This window comes from Bombina bombina, chromosome 1 (genome assembly GCF_027579735.1).
Source record: "Bombina bombina isolate aBomBom1 chromosome 1, aBomBom1.pri, whole genome shotgun sequence".
Lineage (NCBI taxonomy): Eukaryota > Metazoa > Chordata > Amphibia > Anura > Bombinatoridae > Bombina > Bombina bombina.
This window is the reverse complement of record NC_069499.1, coordinates 774161964-774187676: the sequence shown is the minus strand read 5'-3', so window position 1 is coordinate 774187676 and position 25713 is coordinate 774161964. Positions and strand designations below refer to the sequence as shown.

Sequence of the window (25713 nt, the reverse complement as noted above, 5' to 3'; positions counted from 1 at the left end):
TATTTTTTTCTTATAGGAATTACAGTCAGGAACTGTCAGAAGGTATATTGTTCAAAACCCTGAACCGGTAAGTTCTGTACTTCACACGTTGTACACCTGGGGAAAATGCCCCTCTGTCAGTTGTTGCTAAAGGTTACTGTTTTTATGAGATTTAGCTTTTATATATCTTTTGCTTTTATTACACATGGTATTTTATAATATTATTTGCCTTCACAAGTGTACTAAAATTGTAGTGCTGACCAATATTTTTAAATATTTGTATTTAGCGTTATTTTACATCCATTTATTATCTTTAGCTGTGCATAAAAAATAATGACATTGTGTATTTAAATATTAGTTTTTGTTTTCTTCAACAGAATGGCCAAGAAAAATCTTTATTTTAAGTGAACCTGTTATATTGTAGTTGAGCTTTATTTATCATTCAAAATATATTTCCATGTCAGAGTGCTCTCCTGCGAGTGTCTATTTTTTTTTTTTTTTATTGAGGTTGTGCAAATAGTACAACATAACTGGGTTACCCCAAAATACACAAAACATGAATAACAAAGCCTTCATATAAACATTCAAAGATATAGAATGATAGGATACACCAAAGAAGACATAATAGATATATATCTGGAACCTCAGTTTTATAATCTTTCCTTTAAAGGATTCCTCATATGGCACATAAGGTCACTCTTGTACCTGAAAAAAACTTATATAATCTGGAGGAAAATTAGCTTTTGAGATGGCCACTTTTGGACCTGTATATATGTTTAATATGAAATAGCAATTTATATTCTAAATGATTCACATATAGTTAGTAGAATAGAACCAAGGAACCATGGGGATTAGAAGCATAAGGAATGGACCAGTAGTAACTAAAGTCTGACATAACATAAAAAAGAAGAATAAAAAAAAAATACAGACTCAAAAGCTTTAAGACAGCATTGTCCACACGAGCAGTGTAAAGTACACGTATATAAAAAATATATAGTATAACCCAATTTTTGACAGCTAGGTATGGAATTTCGCTAGTGAAGGAGGATTGAGAGACTCACTTAACCTTTGTTGGGGACAAAGTGAAGCAATTGCCTGCAAATTAACCCTCTGACTCATATAGGCTTACTATATAAGGAATAACACATTGGCATCTGTTTAATACTGCTGTGCAATGTCAGGAATAGCGCCGCGGCCGCAGGCGTTAGGACCATCAATTCCAGTGAGCAGCATATGCAATAATAAAACTAAAGGGCAACCATATTTCATATATCATATTATACGTTATGCACTATTATCAGGGATAGAAAAATGAGAAACAATAGGAGTCTACATGCAGTACAACAGGGTGGCAAAGTCTTCTGTTACTTATCAGACAACATGTCTTCATACTTTAGGGCAGATCTTTGAGTAATAGAACCCCTAAGCTTGTTGGGAGGGGCTAGAAAATATAAACTTGCTATATAAATAGGTGGAACAACTAATAGGGATATAGGCAGGCATAAATAAAAATAAATAAAAAAATTCAACTTAGTGGGAAGCAAAACATAGGTTGGTGCTATATGACACAGTTAACCCCTAATAGCCCCAGAGATTTAAGTCCACTTCCATTTTCAGTTCTTTTCTGAAAGCTAAGCTTAATGTCAGAAATAAAAATAAAATACGGAGCTTCCATTATACTAACACTCAATGTCCCCAAAAACTCTAGCCCACTCCCACCTTCAGGCCTTTTGAGGAGAGGTGGCTACACCAAAAGATGTCACATGAAGAATGCATAAAAGGGTAGAGGGTCAACCGTGTCCTAGATCAACCTACTGCCACCTTCAGTCCTTTTGGTAGATAGATGTTGATACTGGGGGTAAAGCAGAAATGGATCTCCACCAACTGTGCTTCCAAGATAGAAGAGGTCATATATAATGAGTTAACAGTGCTAGACGGTACCCGCAAGACAGAGTCCACGGCTGCTGCTTGAATCTGTGAACTAAGTCCATTAAGGGCTTTTACAGGCGGATCGAAACAAAGTTTACCCTGTCGGTTCTCTGGAATGGTGACTTTGATCTGAAGAGGCTTTTCCTCACCCTCTGAACCAGTGACAACCACTTTATCCTCTCTCTGCGGCAGCTTGCTCCGCTATAATACACTCTAGCTCAGTCCCATTAATGAAGACATTCTGGTCGTTTCCGGGGACATCTGAAATGTCCATTTGCTGATGAGGGCCGCTAGCATTAACTTGATCGAAGGGGTGCATCGTCGCAAGCCCTCGTTCAGGAGGCGGGTCACATACAGTTGAAGGTATAGATGATGGTTGTATTCTCCGGGCAATCAAGTTACAATCTGCTCTCAAAGCTCTCCATTTCTCTTGAAATACTGTAGTAAGTTGCACGAAGTGAGCAGTAAGTAGATCTTCCACTTCCTGCAATCTTAGCTTAACTGCTGGCTCCATTTTAGCTAGGTCTGTGCATAGTTGCTATGTGGCGGTTTTTCTTTTGTCTTTACCTTTGACCACAAGTGGGTCCGCAAAGCAATCACAGTGTTCTGTCCCCACAGTTCCAGTTATTGCAGTTACCAGAACTGCTTCACCCGGATAACTGGGGGGGGTCAAAGAGAGTGTAGTATGGCCGGCGCCGCCTTCCCTCTAACGGTCCAGACTTGGGCTTCAAGTGAGGCAAATCTGACCAAAATAATATCAGTCAATAAAGCAATGTGTTATAGGTCATTGATTGTATCCCAATAAAGCTGATGGGTCAAACAGCCCCTGATAATCGGCGGATTATTATGATGTTAGACAGAGCTCCAAGTATTGCAGCCGTTCATGGCTGCCGCCAGGACACGCCCCCCGCAAGTGTCTATTTTTGTAAATTCTGTATTGCAAGTTCTATCCTGTTCACGTGGTTTGTAGAACCATAAAAAAAACATAAAATAAACCAGAATATAAGCGTACACACACACATTACATGTATAAGAGTAGTACAAACTTTGAATATTTATCATTACTGAAAAAAACATTTGACAAAGGGAATATAAGATGCAGTACTTTATTTCTCTTCCTACAATTCTTGTCACTACTCCATCATGGGTTAAATCACAATCCTTTTACAATTATTTATATTAGAAGAAGTAAAGTTGGCACTCCTGTTGGAAGTAGTTAGAACACCTAGTGAACTCCTATGGCAATAGCTTTCAACAAGTTGTTAGTGTCTGTGCTTTCTTAGACAGTGCAAATTGCATTGAACACAAGCTCCACAATCTACTCGCAATTACTTGGGAGCTGTTGATTTTCTCATGGAAACCTTTTTCCTGTTATACCTGTCTTGAGCTTGTGTTCTAACCGCAGTAGCAAGGCAAGCGTAATGTCATTGCAGAGTAATCGTAATCTCATTGCATGTATTTTAAATCAGTTCATTAAATTTAAGCGAAATGTGCTTCCATGTTTATAATGGTACTTGTATTTTGTTATGTCAATATTGTTCTTGTCACACTGTGCCTATCTGGTGATGGTGTTACCCTCTCAGTTGCTTGCAGTAATTCTCAGGATATGTTATAATCTATATTTCCAGAGTTTTGAGGGTGGACACTATAGAAATGATGTCCTGTTGTACTGCATGGAGCCAGAGCAAAGCTACTGTCAGGTTTAAATGGGCAGTGACACTAAACAGGGAGGGCAGGCATCACACTCTGTTCCCTATATATTGTAAAGTACTTCTAAAATAAGTTTTCTTTTCCATTAGGGCCAATTTGTCCTCATCCTGTATCTGTAATAACCTACTTTGTGTCAATTTGTCCTCATCCTGTCCAGTGTTCTCCAGTTGCTGGATTGGTTTACATTTCTACCTAGATTAGTTCTGCAGTTTTCAATCTCTACTTATATATTGCTAACCTCAAGTATTTGTCGGACTTCAGTTCCTGCTGCTGCCATTGCATTCAGCCTATCCATATGAACTGTGCCTGCCTCTGAATAAGCTTCCACTCCTGTATCAGTTTGTCTGTAGTATTAAAATGCAGAAAATGAAAGTTACACCATCACAATTTAACTTGCTGTTTATTCCAAACTACCTGTGGTTAAACGTGGTTTAGGGTGTGTACTTTTTGAAGGGTAGGTGTATGTGGTAGGTGTACTAATGTGTTATGTTGAGTTTAGGTGAAATTGCTTTGTGGACTGCTAATGATCTGTGTTTGTGGTGTTGTCAAGAATCCTGGTTAAGGTTAATAAGACGGCAACTGGCCTGGGGATTATAGGATATTGCACTTTTACTGATTTTATATTAGATCAAACCAGTGATTAGTTATTTTATTTTACTTTTTTAATGCAGCATGAATGAGAGGCTCTTTACTAGGTACTTATTGTCACTATCTTGAACAAGAGATATTTATGAATTTGCAAATACTGTACTATTAATTAAAAAGTCACAAAAAACAGAGTCCACAGCAATCTGTGCCGTGGACTCCGTTTTTTGTGACTTGAGGGGTGTTTGCAGTTGCCCTTATATTGCTGGCACCAGTTATAGTGCCGTTTGTCATTTGGACTGTTATTAAATAAAAAGTGGGATTGCAATAAAGAGGCTGAAATTGAGCCAAAAAGAAAACAATAACTGCCATTGTTTAAGTGACGTTGGGAAGCAAGAGAAAGATTCATGTAAAGTAGGTGATGGTTGTGTGGTCAGTTAGATTTAATGGGACTTCACTCATTGCTTGCACGGTTCCATTGCTTATCTTTATTAATCTCATATTTGGTGTAATGGGTGATGAAGAGTATAAGATGAGTGACAAAAATAACTCAAAATGGGAAATGCTTGATGGGAACGGTGAGCGCTTAGTGAGACATAGCACGTTTTTAAAGAGGAATAGGAAGACGAGAGAGGGGAAGGAACATAGGCTTTAAGGCAGGGCTTCCCAGATTACATCCTTGGGCCACACCTGGTATTTTGTGTGTCCTTCACACCACAGAGCAGTAAGCAGAAATCAGTCATTTGCTACCAAATACTCAGTTCCACATTCCTCATTATATATAATTAAACATGTATATTTGTATCAAATGCTACACATTTCCTATGGTGTTTTTTGTTTTTTTGTTTTTTAACTACATTTTGATTATTGAGGCATTGTCTTTAGGATTTAGGGTATGGGTACTGTAATGTGTCCCCCAGCTGCCCCTGTTCCAAGAGGAAGAAAATAAAACAAGTTTTGGGTGAAATAAGGAAATAAGGCTTTGGGGAGGAGACAGTGGAAGATTGTAGGCCACTCTATGGACAAAAGGAAGATGAGGCTGTAGGATGATAATATGGGAGGGACAGAGCTGAAGGAATCTCTGGGGGGATGAGCACTTGCACATGACACAGCAAATCCAAACTGGGATAAAATGTAAAAGACAAAACATTTTATTAGTCTTGTGCAATGGCATCCTAAATAACAGACCAGAGGGGAAATCCTAAGCATTGTGTGCACAAAAAAGCAGTCTGTCAGGGATAAGTGTACACTGACTGGCCGTTATATCATTCAGTCTATTAACCCTTTACTTTGGTTAAGAAGTTGAACTTAAAGGGACAGTAAAGTCAAAATTAAACTCTCACGATTTTAGACGGAGCAAGCAATTGTAAACAACTTTCCAATTTACTTCTATTATCACATGTGTTTGTTCTATTGGTATCAATACCCAGGTAGGCTCAGGAGCAGCATTGCACTGATGATTAATGGCTACACACATATGCCTTTTGTCATTGGCTCATGCAATGTGTTCAGATTGGTCCCAGTAGTGCATTGCTTCTTATGAGCCTACCTAGGTATGTTACTTCAGCAAAGGAAGTATATTGGAAATTTGCATTCTCTGTCTAAATCATGAGAGTTTAATTTTGAGTTTACTGTCTCTTTATAGGCAAACATAACATTATACATTGTGGAAAATCAAATGTTCATAATCAAATGTTCAGTTAAAGGGACATTAAACACTAAATAAGTGCTAGATAGAATGATGCATTTTAAAAAAAATTAGTCTGAGAATAACATGTAGATGTATTTTTTAAAGTTTCATTAGTTATTTAAATATTGACAAAATAATTGTAATGTTTTAGTGTCTATAAAACAATGGGAGCTGCCATGTTGTAACTTAGGTTACCTTCTCTACTGTGGCCAATTAGGGACAGTTATAAATAGGTCACTAGAGTGTGCAGCCAATGGCTGTGTGGAATATAACAGTGTTCTGCACTTCCGTTTCTAACAGGAACTGAAAAGCTCACAATTTCAGATTGGATTTACAGGAAAAGGGGATAAAATAAATAATGAAAGTCTATTGCAGAGTTGTTTATATATATATATATATATATATATATATATATATATATATATATATATATATATATATATTTTTTATCATTTTATATTACTATCTAAAAGTGTTTAATGTCCCTTTAAGGTTTTATATATTGTTTATTTGGCACAATTCTTTTACCAGAATTCCAGGCAGAACCTTTTGACAGTAAGTTGTATAAAGATTTCCAGCTACTTCAATATCCAATATAATTATCTCCTGTATCCTCTTTTAACATAAGAAACAGAGTATGTGTTTTATCGGATTTAAAAGTGTGTTTATCATCATCAGAAATGAAGTGAAATAAAAAGTTAACAGGTGGTTTAGATAAGGCATCTGCAGTCAGTGCAATCGCTTTACGGATTTGAATGAGACTCATTACTGGAAAGGCCGTGAACAATCTGAGAAATGCTCCCTCAACATGATGCTCCTGTGCTGTAAGCTACTCAACCATCAACAGAGCTTAATGTTAGGCAAATCAGGAGCCACAGCCAGCGTGTGTATTTCATGCTACCCAATTTAATTCACATATACAGGTATACCTCACTTTACAGCGCTTCACTTTACAGCGATTCGCTAATACAGCGCTTTGTGGAGCTGAATTTCAACCTCCCAAGGATTATGAAACAGTGCTGTAATCATTGTGAGATTGCGAGAAAAGTGACTGGCACCATTTTGTTATGCACAGTTCACTCTGTTTACAGCTTTATGAGCGGGGTATACCTGTAATTTATCATCCAGATATATACTGTTGAACTGAAAGGTACATGAAAGATACAATCAAACCATCTTCTATTATATACTTCTGTTATCAAATGTACGTAGGTGTCTTGGTATTCTTTGTTAAAGGGACAGTCTACCATAGAATTGTTATTGTTTTAAAAGATAGATAATACCTTTATTACCCATTCCCCAGTTTTGCATACCCAACACAGTTATATTAATATACTTTTTACCTCTGTGATTACCTTGTATCTAGGAACCTTCTTCCAGCCCCCTGATCACATGACTGTGACTGTTTATTATCTATTGTCTTAAATTTAGCATTGTATTGGGCTAAATCTTAAATAACCCCCTGTGCCTGAACACAGTGTTATCTATATGGCCCACGTGTACTTTCTGTCTCTTTGTGTTGAAAAGTGATTTAAAAAGCATGTGATAAGAGGCAGCCCTCAAAGGCTTAGAAATTGGCATATGAGCCTACCTATGTTTAGTTTAAACTAAGAATACCAAGAGAAAAAAGCTAATTTGATGATAAAAGTAAATTGGAAAGTTGATTAAAATTAAAAGTCCTATCTGAATAATGAAAGTTTAATTTATACTAGACCGTCCCTTTAATGAGCCAAGAAAAATAAGTAAATTGCACATTCTATCTGAATCATGAAAGTTTAATATGAACATTGAGGCTCCTTTAAAGTGACGTGAAAGTCAAAATGAAACTTTCATTGTTCAGACATTGCATTTCATTTTAAAACGTTTCAATTTACTTCTTTTATAAATGGGATTTTCCTTTTGTTGAATAGCATACCTAGGCTGGCTCAGGAGCAGGACTGCTGGGAACTAGCAGGTGAATGGTGGCTACACACGTGTGTGTCTTGTTCTTGGTTCATCCAATGTCTTCAGCTAGGTCCCAATAGTGCTCTGCTGCTCTGAAGCTGACTTTACAGGAGTTTAACACATAGAACACTTTATTATTGCATTATTGTTTTCATACAACACATTTTGATCATTTCCTTTTTGCACTTTTATGTCCCTTTACTTATTTATGTCCTGATTGTCTAAAAATTTCACTTCATACAATTTTAGATTTTTTTTCAGCAACTTCTATATTTGGTCACTCTGTAAGAGATAAAAACTGTAAGCTCTATAGTTTAAAGTACAGGGGTTTTAACCCCTTAATTACCACAGCACTTTTCCATTTTCTGGGACCAAGTCTATTTTTACATTTTTGCAGTGTTTGGGTTTAGCTGTAATTTTCCTCTTACTCATTTACTGTACCCACACATATTATATACTGTTTTTCTCTCCATTAAATGGTCTTTCTAAAGATACCAATATTTTTATCATATCTTATAAATTACTATAAAAAAAATTTGACCCCCAAAATTTAACTTTGACCCCCAAAATCTGTTACACATCTACAACCACCAAAAAACACCCATGCTGGGGGGGGCGGAGCCTAGCCACGATCTGAGATGGTCACACTTTGTTAGAACTCTGAGGTTCCTGTTGCTTTTCGCATAAAGTCAATGTCTCCCAATCGTAAAAAAACCCCATTGAAATACACCTAAGAAGGTAGCTGAGCCATTATCAAGTAAAGCCGAGTATTGCTGAGCACCGGACGCTATAATCGGCATGTAACTGCACTCACAGAGAAAAAAACACTCTGCATGATGTCCCAGTAGCCTGATCTGAATTGGGAAAAGAACTGGCAATCAAGCTGACTTGCTGGCGATACCAGGTACTTACCTCGTACCTCCTCCAGACACTCAGACCCGACAGCAGCAACCCCATTAGGCCTCACATACATCCCCATAAGGGCCTTAACATACGACCGCATGGACCAAACTTAAGCGCACCCATGTGGCCAGACCGGGGCTCATAGTGCTTAGGCCTGGGGCACAAGGCATATCAAACTCAGTCAGCACAAGGTCGCAATCACCTGCTGCAGATATATCACTAAACAGGGACTCGGCAAGACAGTGAAGATATCATCTGAAAGGGTGGGGGACCCGGCAAGAAAGGCATAGCGGTGCAGTAAAAGAGCCAGTATTAACAAATTCAAAACACAAGTAATCATCCTATATACGGCTTCCCTGTCTTGTTTAGCCGTGAGTCAAATAAAGTCATAACAGAGAAGAGGATTGAGTTACCCTAGCCAGGCATATCAACTGCAGGGGAGGAACAACCGCTATTATTTTAACATCACAAACGCAGGGGTAATATTCGAACTTACTTAGAAAATTTAACATATCACCGTGCATAGCACGCAGCTCCTATACAGCAGATCAATTGCACTATATCAGAAGAGCAATAATGGAAACTAGAACTGAACGGATACGTCCCTTCTCAGATTAGAAACAAGAACACATAGTCGGGGGAGACTCTGTTCCTCCTAGAGAAAAACACTACTATATGTAATGGCAAGCAAAAGACACGCTAAACCACCACGAAGCACACATGCCTCAGCCATGGAGAATTACTTGATCCCAGCAGAACCAGCTTTGCCCTCTGTGGGGACCGCCCATGACTCTCCCATGCAAATTACCACGGCCCAGGAACATGACCCCGGACCTCGAACCCAGACCCAAAGCTATCTTACAAAAGAAGACATAGGGCACTTATCCTCGAAGGAGGACATAAAAGAAGCCATGCAGGATTTTAAAACCATGTTTGGGGAGCTGAAAAGAGACATTGCTGCAGTGGATCAACGTGTCACCCAAATAGAAGAAAGGCAAGAAACACTTAGCTCTGACTTACAACATCAAACCAGTTATATGCAAGCTCAAGAGGGCACGGTGCAAACACTTATGGACCGCATAGAGGATCTGGAAAATAGGAGCAGGAGGAATAACCTTCGATTGAGGGGGATATCAGAAGCAGTCAATCCTCCTGCTCTACAGAACTATATACAAGAGTTCATTAGATACCTCAAAAACTACAATACTGCTCCAGATGTACAGATATAGAGCCCACAGGGCCCTACGTCCTAAGCCACCAAGTAGAGCACCTCCCAGGGATATAATAATGAAGTTTTTATCCTTTAAAAATAAGGAAGAAATTCTAAGACTTGCCAGAGCACAACATCCACTTGAGTTTAGGGGCTCAGAGCAAGGCCGCCATCAGGGGGTGACAGGGGTGACTCCTGTCAAGGGCCCAATGGGCCAGGGGGGCCCCATGAGGCAGTCACCAGTGGGTACTACAGCAGAGTGCTAATTGATCATGGGAAATGTTATTACAAGGAGTAAAGTATTAGCATTTGAGATGATTTCTGAGCGTGCACTAAACCACTATGCACAGTGTGAGACAGACTTGGCACTTTGTTTGTACAGTGTGTGCCAGAGTCAGGCGGCAAATCACTTTAATTTGCAGAGTAGGTAGGACTTACTTAGCAAATGGTTTTAAGTTCTTTGTGCAATTTTGGATTGTAACTTCAGTGTGGTAGAAGTTGTATGGTGGGGCCAGGGGTCCATAAAAACAATTTTTTTTAGAAGCAGTGTATTTATGATTATTTAACAATGCTGTAGAAATTCTATATTTAAAACCATGCATAAATGTTTCCTCCTAAATACACAAATGACAGGTGCCCTTTTGGCAGATATGCATTTTATATATATATATATAACAAGAATACAAGAATATTTTTATAAGACAAAACTGATTAGGTACTGAATAGTCCCATACAATTTAAACTGGATAGTCTATGGAGCTATAATTGTTCATATAGTCCTTAGTTCTTGTTCCTGTGTGCCACAAAGTCTGGCAGCCCGTCTGGTAAAGAGAAACCCCCCGTAGAAAGAGGTCCCTCCGGAGTGTTTGAAAAGGTATAGAGGTAGACAGGCGCACAGAAGCACCCCTAGTGTAATACGTTCTATATAAATGTACACAGAAACAGAAAGTGAAATATCCACACTCACTTGGTTTAACCTCACGATATGAGGTATTTAAATAGCACTTGTGTTAGTAGGTGTTCACTCCTGGCTGATTCCTCAATCCGGTATCCTCCCACACTTCTTCTTGAAGAGAGGGATCTCTCAGAGGACTGCCGCTGTAGCTCCCAGTGTACAGACTATCTTGCACTGTCAGCTCTTTTTGTAGGAAATCCAAGCCTCAGCGTGTAGCAATCAGCCGCTGCAGCTACCAGTGTACAGACGATCCTGCACTGTCAGCTCTTTATTGTAGGGAATCCAAGCCTCAGCGTGTAGCAATCTGCTGCTGTAGCTCGCAGTGTACAGACGATCTTGCACTGTCAGTTCTTATTGTAGGGAATCCAAGCCTCAGTGTGTAGCAATATAAAACCACTGCATTGAGAGCAGACAGCAGCAGCCTCTTCGTTATGACCGCAGCGATTACACTTGCAAATGTATACTGCCCCAATCAATCTCAGCACCTTTTTCTCCCAAGAGTCATTCATAAAATACTTAAAATGCGGGTGGGTGCATTGTACCTTGGGGGGGTGGGGGGATTATAACGCACCTTTCAACCCTTCTTTAGATACATCCAATGGTATCCCCAGCACTCCCCACAAAGTACTGAAACATATGACTGCCTCACTAGCAGAATTAGCGGTACATGACATCTGGCGTACACACCATCCATTAGTTAAAAATTATACCTTTTATTCACATCCTCATAGAAAATATTTGGCGATTACTAAAAGCAGCAATATTTACGCCATCACATGGTCAGACCATGCTCCAGTCGGCTGCTCTATCCTATGGCCCAATGTCCCAATCACACCGTATATGTGGAGACTGGATGACACGCTTTTGGATGACCCAGTTTTCAACTTCGATATACGTAGAGCAATAACAGAATTCTTTCACCTTAATGCAGATGAACACATTGAGAACACTACTATATGGGAAGCGCATAAGTGCACTATCAGGGGCCTCCTGATTAAGAGGAGATCCGGCCTAAATAAAGCTAGGAGAGAACGTTATCAGACTCTGTTGACTCAAGTCGAGAAAGCAGAGCAAAACCACAAAACACAACCGAATGACGAGGCTAGGATGAAAGTATTGGCCTCGGCCAGAGAGGGCTTGTTACAGTTTTTACAGGAAGACTATAAAAAAAAAGCTTTGATACTGAAGCAACTTTATTTTGAGCAGGGGGACAAGGCTGGAAAATTATTAGCCAGAGTGATTGCAAGGAAAAAACTGAAGGCTTATGTACACCATATGGTAGATAGAGAGGGAATGGTAAAAGCAGATGCTGAGTCCATAGCTGCCACCTTTAGAACATACTAGAAGTCTCTCTATAACTTACAACACACCAATCTGGAGGGTGAAGAAGACCCTCTACTGTCACAACATAATGAAAGCTTACTAGACTACCTTAGGGATGTTGATCTACCCAAACTCACAGAGCAAGAAACGGAATCATTGGATTCCCCAATCACAATAGGAGAAATTAAAAAATCAAAGACCTTCTGTCGGGGAAAAGCCCTTGGCCAGATGGCTTCGGACTTAAATATTATAAACTATACGCGGATACCCTAGCCCCAGTATTGATAAATTTATTCAACACATTGTTGCAATCCCCCAACCCCCCAGGCTCCATGCAGGAGGCCTATATCATGGTGATCCCCAAGCCAGGGAAACTGCAGGATAAGCCTGAAAACTTTAGGTCTATCTCTACTGAACTCCGATGTAAAGATTCTTGTCAAAGTGATGGCCAATCGAATGAATACACTGCTTCCTGGCTTGGTCTCTACTGATCAAGTGGGCTTTATACCAGCACCCGAGGCAAGGGATAACACCCTGAAACTCTTGCAAATGATCACACACGCACAACTTCATAGGATGCCACTCTCCTTGGTCACAACGGATGCGGAAAAAGCATTTGACTGGGTGAGTTGGTTATTCATTCGACACACACTGCAGAAATTCGGCTTAGGACACAAATTTATAAATATAGTGATGTCCCTTTATTCAACACCGAACGCAAGGATCAAAGTTAATGGTACACTCTCTAACGCCTTCATGATCAAAAACGTGACCAGACGGGGCTGTCCCCTCTCACCACTATTATTCACCCTCACGATCGAGGTTTTGGCAAGCAAAATCAGAGCCAATCCACGGATCAGAGGGTTTCCCATTGGCGGTAACAAGCATAAACTCTCGATGTACGCTGATTATATCTTACTGACTATATCGGACTCACCCAACTCATTGCGTGAAGCTCTGGCAGAATTTTCAGCCTTTGGGGAAGTCTCAAATTTTCTCCTCAATCCCCAGAAATCCGAGATCCTGAATATTACTGAATCACCCACCCTGTTTAGCGCCCTTAGTATAAACTGCCCGATCAAAATAGCTCAACACTCCATAAAATACTTGGGGATAGTAATTGCACCCGATATAAATGAGAGCAGACCTTAACTATATATGTATTCGGGATGAGGTCCTTAACCTATCTAACTGGAGAAACAAGACCATCTCATGGATGGGTCGAATTGGGGTGGTCAAGATGAATATCCTACCGAGAGTGTTATATGTGATGCAAATGGTCCTGATCACACCAGCAACACAATATATACAGCAAATTCAGACAGCTATGGAAGCTTATATTTGAAACGGGTTGAAGCCCAGAATCAGAAATCATACTACTTACATGCCCAGAGACAGAGGAGGACTGGGGATCCCTCTTTTGAGGGAATATCAGAGAGCTATCTCTCTACAGAGACTGGTGGAATGGAGCCAAAACCTGTGTAACAAAGCATGGGTACAGATTGATAATGACATTCTACGGCGAGGAAATGTTGGAGCTTTAGCTTGGGTCTCCACAAAAAATCGCCCTGCTATCGCACAATACCCTATGATGATAGAAATCTTCAAGAGGTGGGATAAACTGATTAGTGAAGATTCACATTTATCTACTTTTCACTCACCAAACACCCCCATTTGGGAGAACCCAGACTTGGACATGGAATATAAACCACATATCCCAGGGGAGTTCTATACCCTAACAGAGGCCTCCATAGCCAATATATTTCGCCAAGGCAAACTCAAAACACAGGCTGAACTTTCCGACTGGGCCCCAGATATCTTCACATCTTGGTATAGAGTAGCACAGATAACACACTATTTCGAAACACACAAGGAAAAACCAACACTGGCGAGACGTAGATCACTTTTTAAAATACTTTGTACAATGTCGCAGACTCTGGCCCATCTAATATCACAACTATATAAGCTTCTTATGACAAGGGGGGGGTCTCTCCTCCTGACATACGTTTCAACCTGGCAGGCTGACCTTGGTCAAGAGATAGAGGATAAGGAATGGATTAAGATTTTTGGGAGAGCAAAAAAGGTCTCAGTCTCGATGAGAATACAAGAAGCGCATTATAAACTGTTAAGTAGTTGGTACATGACACCTCATCGACTACACAGAATTTACCCACATGCCAGTGGGGGGTGCTGGAGAGGCTGTGGAGGAGAGGGAACCCTCCTTCATGTTTGGGGGACCTGCCCACATATACAGCCATATTGGGAGGAGGTGCTGGGAGAAATGAGCAAAATTCTTAAGATTATCATTCCGCCAAAACCTTCATATCTGATCTATCACGATCTACCCAAGATTGTTGGGGAAGATAAGTACCTACTCCTCTTGCTGAATGGTGCAAAGGGACTAATTCCGGTGCACTGGAAAAAGTCACGAGTCCCGAGCTTACAGGACTGGAGGGCCAGGGTCGGGGAATTGCTTAGACTAGAAAGATACCATTATCTTAAAGTGGGCAAACTAGCTACATACGATATGATGACATTGACTTGGGCGTGTAGAGGGCTTTAACTTAGCTCGCTAGATCATCAGAAGACAAATTGACTATTAGGTCCTACTCCACCTTCATGAGATGCCGCTCCTTCCCTTCATCCCCTTCCACCCCCTTTTTTTTTTCTCTCTCATCCCTATTCCCCTCCCCTTCCTCTCGTCACCTTCCTCTTTATCTCCTATGACACTACTTACTCTGTTTTCCTCTTCATACACCCGTTTGGGTGGCAACATCAGGGATTAAAATAACCTCCATACGAAGAGAGAAGTGCTCTACCAGGAACGAACAACAACTCAGTGGCTTGTTCTATGGCGATTTACCACCCGGAAGCAGCCTCTTTTAGACCAGTGTGCTTTTCACAGAAGAAAACTTTCCTGAAGTATATCAGTCTGATCCTGCCAAGTAAGGTCAGTGCAGCCCCGAAATACCAGGCAATTCTCCTCTGAACAAGGAACATGACAACCCCAGACGATCGTTTCGGCCTCCTATGGGCCTCGTCAGTGAGGTGCAGCCACATTCCTCTAAGCACACTGGGCAAGGAGTCCACGTCTGGTTTCCCCCGTCACCCATAGGGAGACTTCCCCAGGGTCATAATAATTTATGGCTGCACCTCACTGACGAGGCCCACAATAGGCCGAAACGTACGTCTGGGGTTTTGCTGTTTCTCTCGTTCAGAGAGGGATTGCCTGGTATTTCGGAGCTGGACTGTACTGTGAAGTCAGGATCAGACTGATATGCTTCAGGAAAGTTCTTCTCTGTGAAAGGCACATGTTGAGCAAAAAGAGGCTGCTTCTTGGGTGGTAACTAGCCATAGAACAAGCTATTATGCTATTGTTCGTTCCCAGGTTGAGCGCTTCTCTCTTTTTATTTATTAAAATAACCTCAGCTGTATGTAGCAAATAAGCTGAGTACCTTTATGATTAAGATAACCAGGAACCTGATGTTAAGTTTCAATGAATATGTTTGTTTGATGATATGGACTATATACCAAAACGAGCAATTCAGCTCATTGAGACAAGCTCAAAGTTAATGTACCAACTACAAGCGGCATTTGTTGAGAAGATGACATGACTCTTTGGCTTGAGTGCAACGGCCATATGTAGCTCTCATGAACTCAAGGGCATATTGTTATGTACAAACCAATGTTAATACCATAATGTATGTCTAACTTATAAGTGCATTGTATCACCACTTTTCTCACCAATAAAGCTTGTTTGGGGGGGGGGAAACACCCATGCTAAATAGTTTCTAAATTTTATCCTGAGTTTAGAAATACCCAATGTTTACATGTTCTTTGCTTTTTTTGCAAGTTATAGGGCAATAAATACAAGTAGCACTTTGCTATTTCCAAACCATTTTTTTCAAAATTAGCGCTAGTTACATTGGGACACTGATATCTTTCAGGAATCCCTGACTATTCCTTGACATGTATATATTTTATAAGGCATCCCAAAGTATTGATCTAGGCCCATTTTGGTATATTTCATGACACCATTTCACCGCCAAATGCGATCAAATTAAAAAAATTGTTCACTTTTTCACAAACTTTTGGTAATTACAAGGCCGCTAAATGCCGCTGCACATCTCACGTGTATTATGTCTAGCAGTGAAGGGGTTAATTAGGGAGCTTGTAGGGAGTTTGTAGGGTTAATTTTAGCTTTAGTGTAGTGCAGTAGACAACCCAAAGTATTGATCTAGGCCAATGTTGGTATATTTCATGTCACCATTTCACTGCCAAATGCGATCAAATAAAATAAATTGGTCACTTTTTCACAAACTTTTTTACAAACTTTAGGTTTCTCACTGAAATTATTTACAAACAACTTGTGCAATTATGACACAAATGGTTGTAAATGCTTCTCTGGGATCCCCTTTGTTTAGAAATAGCATTTATTGTTTTGGCGTTGCTTTTTGGTAATTACAAGGCCGCTAAATGCTGCTGTGCATCTCACATGTATTATGTCTAGCAGTGAAGGGGTTAATCAGGGAGCTTGCAGGGTTAATTTTAGCTTTAGTGTAGTGATCAGCCTCCCACCTGACACATCACACCCCCTGATCTCTCCCAAACAGCTCCCTTCCCTCCCCCACCCCACAATTGTCCCCGCCATCTTAAGTACTGGCAGAAAGTCTGCCAGTACTAAAATAATAGGTATCTTTGTTTGTTTTGTTTTTCAGCATATTTACATATGCTGCTGCGTAGGATCTCCCCCCCCCCAAACAGCTCTCTAACACTCCCCCTCTGCTTTATTGGGGGCCATCTTGGGCCAAATGTTTTTTATTTTTTCCCCCCGTTTTTTTCTGTAGTATAGCTTCCCCCACCCCCTGACTAATCATTTTTTACAACTTGCCTCCCCCCCTTTTTCCCACTTTTCACTAAAAATGTTCTGTAGTGTAGTGGTTCCCACCCGCTCCCCCCCCCAGTGCACGTGCGCGCCCCCGGGTACCCCTGCCCACGATTCCACCCCCATACACATCACAGGGCCCATCGATGGCCACCACCCGCCTCCCACCTCGGAACCCACCCACCAACGCTGTCAGAGTGTCTCTCTCTGCATCGGAGTGGCCAAGGAGTGTTATTGCAGAAGGACTTGATATCGAGGCATCACTGCAATAACCGGAAAGCGTCTGGAAGCGATCAGGATCGCTTCCAACGCTTTCCCAGACCGACGATGTACAGGGTACGTCCTCGGTCGTTAAGGGTATTTTTTTTGAGGACGTACCCTGCAAGTCGTCGGTCATTAAGGGGTCAAATTGTTATTCCTTTTTAATAATCTATTACACCCATTAAAGGGACATTGAAGTCATTAGTAAGTGTTTATGATGCAGATAGAGTGTACAGTTTGAAAAATATTCCACTTTACTTTGTTTTGTGTTGTTTTATTAAATACATATCTTGTCTGGATGTCGATCAATCTTTAACATTTTGAAAGTTGACTTATGTGGCACCTGAAATATGTTTTAGATTTGTTTCTCCTGTGTTTTTCTCAAGAATCTGACAGTCGCACACAATAAATAAAGAACTTGCTTGCCCTCCCTTTCTGAGTAATAATGAGCTACTGAAGCACACCAGCCATGCAGAAACCCAGCGCTCTCTTGGGAGTTGGGATGCTAATCCTTTGGGAGGATTTAGCAAAGTAAAAAAAAAAAGCTGTGACTCATTTTTAACGTCTACTTTTTTAAATCATTATTCTAATTAAATGAATTCTGTCAAAACAAAAAAAACATTAATGCCATGTTTATTACCTAATACACCGGAGGGATTTTCCCGAGAAAAAAGAAAACTATTTCTGGCAACATGTTGTTTGTACTTGGCCAAATAATTTTTTATTTTTTTTTTGCCAAGCCCAAAATTCCTGTTGCGAAGAGAATGTTACATTATCCATCCATAACTTGTCGATTTTTTTCAGGAAACACAAACACCTTATCAGCATGAAACCATTAGAAGATATATTGTGCAGAATCCTGAACAGGTGAGTTACAGGCCAGGTTGCCTTTGCATGTTGTATCAAAGCAAAGATAGATTTAACCTTAGTATAAACTTTTAAAATTTTCAGTTTAGTTTAACAGTCTTAATGCTAAACAACCTTCTAGCATTTAATAAAACTTACCTTACTTAAAGGTGTTTAGATTATTGGGGCCTGATGATCTAAAGCTCTCTGGGCTAACAGAATTATTAAAGACTGCTATATGAAATGGTCTCTAATGCCAGCGTAATTCTGTAAAGATTTTCGCACTACAGTTCTCAACATTTTTCTCGCAAACTAAAAGGTGGCAAGTTTTTCTCAAAACACTCATAACCCCAATTGAAAAACACATGTATACAACAATATAGGCAATTGTAAAATGCTGTACATAGAAAGCAGCATAATGTGATTTATATTGACTGCAGGATTTAATTTTCAAAGTGTGCTCACTGCTAACTTCACTCCACGGTGTGAAGCGTCCCTTTCCAGCAAACTCCATTACTTTCAAAAGGAGTCATCTCACAGCTCGCAGCCACCGAAGCAGCCCCTGCGAGCGTCGGTGAGAAAAACGACGTCTGAAATTGAGAGGTTTACATAATCGGGCCCTTAGTGTATGGATCTATTGCTGTATCCCATGTTTTTCCCAGGAGATATTAACTCATCTCCTTCGCCCTCTAATCTCTCCTTATAGTATTCTCAGTCCTCCCCATATCTATTTCCCTCTCCTCTCTGTATATTGCTCTCTGGGGTTGCCACCCAGGAGCTAATGTAGAGTCAAGGCCGGTATTTCTAAAGTTCAGGTCAAGGTAGATAATAAAAAGAATATATGGTGCTATTGTCTCTCTCTTTATTTCCGTCTGTCTTCTCTTCCTTACTAATATATAGCACCTTGTCTCTCTCTTTTTTGCTGTCTGTCTTCTCTTCCTTACTAATATGGTGCTATTGTCTCTCTCTCTTTATTTCCATCTGTCTTCTCTTCCTTACTAATATATAGCACCTTGTCTCTCTCTTTTTTACGGTCTGTCTTCTCTTCCTTACTAATATATAGCACCTTGTCTCTCTTTTTTACGGTCTGTCTTCTCTTCCTTACTAATATATAGCACCTTGTCTCTCTCTTTTTTACTGTCTGTCTTCTCTTCCTTACTAATATGTAGCACCTTCTCTCTCTTTTTTTTTACCGTCTGTCTTCTCTTCCTTACTAATATATAGCACCTTGTCTCTCTCTTTTTTACCGTCTGTCTTCTCTTCCTTAAAAATATATAGCACCTTGTCTCTCTCTTTATTGCCGTCTGTCTTCTCTTCCTTACTAATATGTAGCACCTTGTATTTCTCTTTTTTACCGTCTGTCTTCTCTTCCTTACTAATATGTAGCACCTTGTCTCTCTCTTTTTTACTGTCTGTCTTCTCTTCCTTACTAATATGTAGCACCTTCTCTCTCTTTTTTTTTTACCGTCTGTCTTCTCTTCCTTACTAATATATAGCACCTTGTCTCTCTCTTTTTTACCGTCTGTCTTCTCTTCCTTACTAATATGTAGCACCTTCTCTCTCTTTTTTTTTACCGTCTGTCTTCTCTTCCTTACTAATATATAGCACCTTGTCTCTCTCTTTTTTTACCGTCTGTCTTCTCTTCCTTACTAATATATAGCACCTTGTCTCTCTCTTTATTGCCGTCTGTCTTCTCTTCCTTACTAATATGTAGCACCTTGTATTTCTCTTTTTTACCGTCTGTCTTCTCTTCCTTACTATTATATAGCACCTTGTCTCTCTCTTTTTTACTGTCTGTCTTCTCTTCCTTACTAATATATAGCACCTTGTCTCTCTCTTTTTTACTGTCTGTCTTCTCTTCCTTACTAATATGTAGCACCTTGTCTCTCTCTTTTTTACCGTCTGTCTTCTCTTCCTTACTAATATATAGCACCTTGTCTCTCTCTTTTTTACTGTCTGTCTTCTCTTCCTTACTAATATGTGGCTCTTGTCTCTCTCTTTTTTACCGTCTGTCTTCTCTTCCTTACTAATATATAGCACCTTGTCTCTCTCTTTTTTACCGTCTGTCTTCTCTTCCTAACTAATATATAGCACCTTGTCTCTCTTTATTGCCGTCTGTCTTCTCTTCCTTACTAATATATTGCACCTTGTCTCTCTCTTTATTGTCGTCTGTCTTCTCTTCCTTACTAATATATAGCACCTTCTCTCTCTCTTTTTTACCGTCTGTCTTCTCTTCCTTACTAATATATAGCACCTTGTCTCTCTCTTTTTTACCGTCTGTCTTCTCTTCCTTACTAATATATAGCACCTTGTCTCTCTCTTTTTTACCGTCTGTCTTCTCTTCCTAACTAATATATAGCACCTTGTCTCTCTCTTTATTGCCGTCTGTCTTCTCTTCCTTACTAATATATTGCACCTTGTCTCTCTCTTTATTGCCGTCTGTCTTCTCTTCCTTACGAATATATAAGCGGGTTAGAGTTAATACAAAGATTCTACACTCAGACTCTTAGCTAATCCCAAATGGTGATGTAACCTCAAAAACACTATCACCGAGTTTAGAAAAGGGGAAAGAGTGGTTGGGATAGCGCTATGCAGCTGCGAGTCTTATACAGGGAAAATAAATAAATATTAGTTTGGATCTATTTATATCTGCATATGAGGGTGTCCCTGTTTTGGTTATTCAACTTTGCGATTTTTATTTTGGTATGTGAAGTTCCCCAGTTTGTTTGAATCATATAAGTTGGATAATAAAGTATTTACTATATTTTTTAAAAAACAGTCTGATTTGGATCGTATAACCTGGATGATAAAGTTTTTACTATATTTTTAGAAATAGTCTTGTGTCCTATGTTTTTCATATATATGTATCTTATAGATATTTTTATAAAAAATGATGCATAATTATAAAAATAAAAGATGATGCATAAGAAGAAAGGGGAGCAGGTGCTTTAAGATATATGTCATATATATCATTTATTTCTTCATATTCCTATGTTTTAAATAGAAATATATATTGTGGTCTCAAACGTGTAGAGACCACAATATATATTTCTATTTAAAACATAGGAATATGAAGAAATAAATGATATAAAATGATATAAGTTGATTAAGAATAAAAACCCCCCCAAAAAAGCATTACAAAAAAAACATTTAAAAAAAAACATTTAAGGAAGAATGGAGCATAGGCTTGAGAATGGTGTTCTTATTTCTATTTGCATTTGTACTTTCATCTATATCTCTATTTTCACGATAAATAACAACACATATGCAATCACAGATGAATTAATAAATTTAATAACAACAGGTCAGGATGTATAAAGGATAGATAATCTTATATTAACAACATTAAGGAATATGAGACAACCTGCCAGGAGGAGGAACAACAAATAAACAATAGGGATTGGTCAAGAACAAGATCCAATCAGGAAGATGGAGACGATATTTAAATCCAGACTGCACAGCACACAAGCATCTTGATAAAGGCCCCAGGCTGAAACGCGTAGAGATTGCTGACAGTCACAGGAGATCCAAATACAGAGCCCAGCAGGTGAGAGGTGTCTCTGGCGTTCGGGCTGGCTAGGATAGGTACATCGAGCCATATCCCACTTTCTAGGGACAGACTCCATATGTGCAATTCCTATCCAAGGATCCAGTAACCGTTCCAGCCTCAATCACCTGGCTCAAGGGCTACACAGACACAAGGAGAAAATCCACAATTGGATCAGGAAACACCAGAAGAACCCGGATTTTTAACCTAAACAGAGGAAAACATACGGAACTACTTCACCAAAGGACCGGCCGGTCACAACTTTAACGGAGGAGATCCAGAATATGGACAATGTAAAAAGGTTTTTATAACAAGAGACAATCTGCTTATACACGTATATACGTATATATGACAGATAAATCCACTTTCTACCATTTACTGCTGTAAATAACTACCATAGACCTGGAATATCGCTGTCTAAGCAAAAATACGTGGTATTCACATTAACCTAGCTTATATATTGTAAAACTAGATCTGCACTGAAAAATTGTAATTGTAACCAACAAAATATACGATACATGTGTGTCAAGTAATAGAAACCTATTGTTGTTTATCAGGTGTTGCCAATCAGAGCTGCTTTCATAAAACCACGGGTATAGTCCCAAACTAGCAGTAATACTGATAGAATAAAATAAGAATAAAACAAGTACAAATTTCAAACTGAAACTGTTTTTTAAATCTAGATGCCGGCATCTATGTGTTAGGGTACTTATCATAAAATAGTAAACAATAAAATCTAACACATAGATGCCGGCATCTATGTGTTAGATTTTATTGTTTACTATTTTATGATAAGTACCCTATCTGTATAGGAATAAAATACATATATCTTAAAGCACCTGCTCCCCTTTCTTCTTATGCATCATCTTTTATTTTTATAATTATGCATCATTTTTTATAAAAATATCTATAAGATACATATATATGAAAAACATAGGACACAAGACTATTTCTAAAAATATAGTAAAAACTTTATCATCCAGGTTATACGATCCAAATCAGACTGTTTTTTAAAAAATATAGTAAATACTTTATTATCCAACTTATATGATTCAAACAAACTGGGGAACTTCACATACCAAAATAAAAATCGCAAAGTTGAATAACCAAAACAGGGACACCCTCATATGCAGATATAAATAGATCCAAACTAATATTTATTTATTTTCCCTGTATAAGACTCGCAGCTGCATAGCGCTATCCCAACCACTCTTTCCCCTTTACTAATATATAGCACCTTGTCTCTCTCTTTTTTTACTGTCTGTCTTCTCTTCCTTACTAATATTTAGCACCTTGTCTCTCTCTTTATTTCCATCTGTCTTCTCTTCCTTACTAATATGTAGCACCTTGTCTCTCTCTTTATTTCCATCTGTCTTCTCTTCCTTACTAATATGTAGCACCTTGTCTCTCTCTTTTTATCTGTCTTCTCTTCCTTACTAATATGTAGCACATTGTCTCTCTCTTTATTTCCATCTGTCTTCTCTTCCTTACTAATATGTAGCACCTTGTCTCTCTCTTTATTTCCATCTGTCTTCTCTTCCTTACTAATATGTAGCACCTTGTCTCTCTCTTTATTTCCATCTGTCTTCTCTTCCTTACTAATATGTAGCACCTTGTCTCTCTCTCTTTTTTTACCGTCTGTCTTCTCTTCCTTACTAATATGTAGCACCTTGTCTCTCTCTTTATTTCCATCTGTCTTCTCTTCCTTACTAATATGTAGCACATTGTCTCTCTCTTTATTTCCATCTGTCTTCTCTTCCTTACTAATATGTAGCACCTTCTCTCTCTCTTTTTTTACTGTCTGTCTTCTCTTCCTTACTAATATGTAGCACCTTGTCTCTCTCTTTTTTTACTGTCTGTCTTCTCTTCCTTACTAATATGTGGCTCTTGTCTCTCTCTTTTTTACCGTCTGTCTTCTCTTCCTTACTAATATATAGCACCTTGTCTCTCTCTTTTTTACCGTCTGTCTTCTCTTCCTAACTAATATATAGCACCTTGTCTCTCTCTTTATTGCCGTCTGTCTTTTCTTCCTTACTAATATATAGCACCTTCTCTCTCTCTTTTTTACCGTCTGTCTTCTCTTCCTTACTAATATATAGCACCTTCTCTCTCTCTTTTTTACCGTCTGTCTTCTCTTCCTTACTAATATATTGCACCTTGTCTCTCTCTTTATTGCCGTCTGTCTTCTCTTCCTTACTAATATATAGCACCTTCTCTCTCTCTTTTTTACCGTCTGTCTTCTCTTCCTTACTAATATATAGCACCTTGTCTCTCTCTTTTTTACCGTCTGTCTTCTCTTCCTAACTAATATATAGCACCTTGTCTCTCTCTTTATTGCCGTCTGTCTTCTCTTCCTTACTAATATATTGCACCTTGTCTCTCTCTTTATTGCCGTCTGTCTTTTCTTCCTTACTAATATATAGCACCTTCTCTCTCTCTTTTTTACCGTCTGTCTTCTCTTCCTTACTAATATATAGCACCTTCTCTCTCTCTTTTTTACCGTCTGTCTTCTCTTCCTTACTAATATTTAGCACCTTGTCTCTCTCTTTATTTCCATCTGTCTTCTCTTCCTTACTAATATGTAGCACCTTGTCTCTCTCTTTATTTCCATCTGTCTTCTCTTCCTTACTAATATGTAGCACCTTGTCTCTCTCTTTTTATCTGTCTTCTCTTCCTTACTAATATGTAGCACATTGTCTCTCTCTTTATTTCCATCTGTCTTCTCTTCCTTACTAATATGTAGCACCTTCTCTCTCTCTTTTTTCTTCTGTTAAGTGTGATCAGTCCACGGGTCATCATTACTTCTGGGATATTACTCCTCCCCAACAGGAAGTGCAAGAGGATTCACCCAGCAGAGCTGCATATAGCTCCTCCCCTCTACGTCACTCCCAGTCATTCTCTTGCACCCAACGACTAGATAGGATGTGTGAGAGGACTATGGTGATTATACTTAGTTTTATATCTTCAATCAAAAGTTTGTTATTTTAAAATAGCACCGGAGTGTGTTATTACCTCTCTGGCAGAGTTTGAAGAAGAATCTACCAGAGTTTTGCTATGATTTAGCCGGAGTAGTTAAGATCATATTGCTGTTCTCGACCATCTGAGGAGTGAGGTAAACTTCAGATCAGGGGACAGCGGGCAGATGAATCTGCATAGAGGTATGTAGCAGTTTTTATTTTCTGACAATGGAATTGATGAGAAAAACTCCTGCCATACCGATATAATGTCATGTATTGTATACTTTACACTTCAGTATTCTGGGGAATGGTACTTCACTAGAATTACACTGTAAGAAATACATAAAGCTGTTTAATAACTAGAGATTATGTTTAACGTTTTTGCTGGAATGTAAAATCGTTTTCATTTGCTGAGGTACTGTGTGAATAATGTTTGGGCACTATTTTTCCACTTGGCAGTTGCTTAATCTGTTTTTCTGACAGTTTCTGTTCTCCCTCACTGCTGTGTGTGAGGGTGAGGGGCCGTTTTTTGGCGCTTTTACTATGCATCAAATATTTCAGTCAGCAACTCATTGTATTCCCTGCATGATCCGGTTCATCTCTACAGAGCTCAGGGGTCTTCAAAACTTATTTTGAGGGAGGTAATTTCTCTCAGCAGAGCTGTGAGAATTATAGTTTGACTGAGATAAAAAAACGTTTATTCTGTAATTTGTTTCCTGCTTTCAGAATTTGTTATCCTTGCTAATGGGATTAAACCTTTGCTAAAGTTGTGTTGTTTACAAGGATTGAGGCTATAACTGTTTCAATTTTTTAGTAATTTTCAACTGTCATAGATCTTCTGTGCTTCTTAAAGGCACAGTACGTTTTAATATTATTCTAATTGAATTGTATTTCCAAGTTGCAAGTTTATTTGCTAGTGTGTTAAACATGTCTGATTCAGAGGATGATACCTGTGTCATTTGTTGCAATGCCAAAGTGGAGCCCAATAG

At 39.1% G+C, this 25713-nt stretch overlaps 1 protein-coding gene across 5 annotated transcripts in view; it reads left to right on the top strand.

Moving 5' to 3' along the window:
- The window catches only part of POF1B (POF1B actin binding protein), a 198254-nt gene that overhangs the window by 106836 nt on the left and 65705 nt on the right, over positions 1 to 25713 (top strand). For all 5 annotated transcript variants that reach the window (XM_053699349.1, XM_053699347.1, XM_053699346.1 and 2 more), the window contains 2 exons: positions 17 to 67; positions 18179 to 18241. In XM_053699349.1, coding sequence (XP_053555324.1) covers positions 17 to 67; positions 18179 to 18241 — 114 coding nt within the window. The remainder of the gene's footprint in view (positions 1 to 16; positions 68 to 18178; positions 18242 to 25713) is intronic.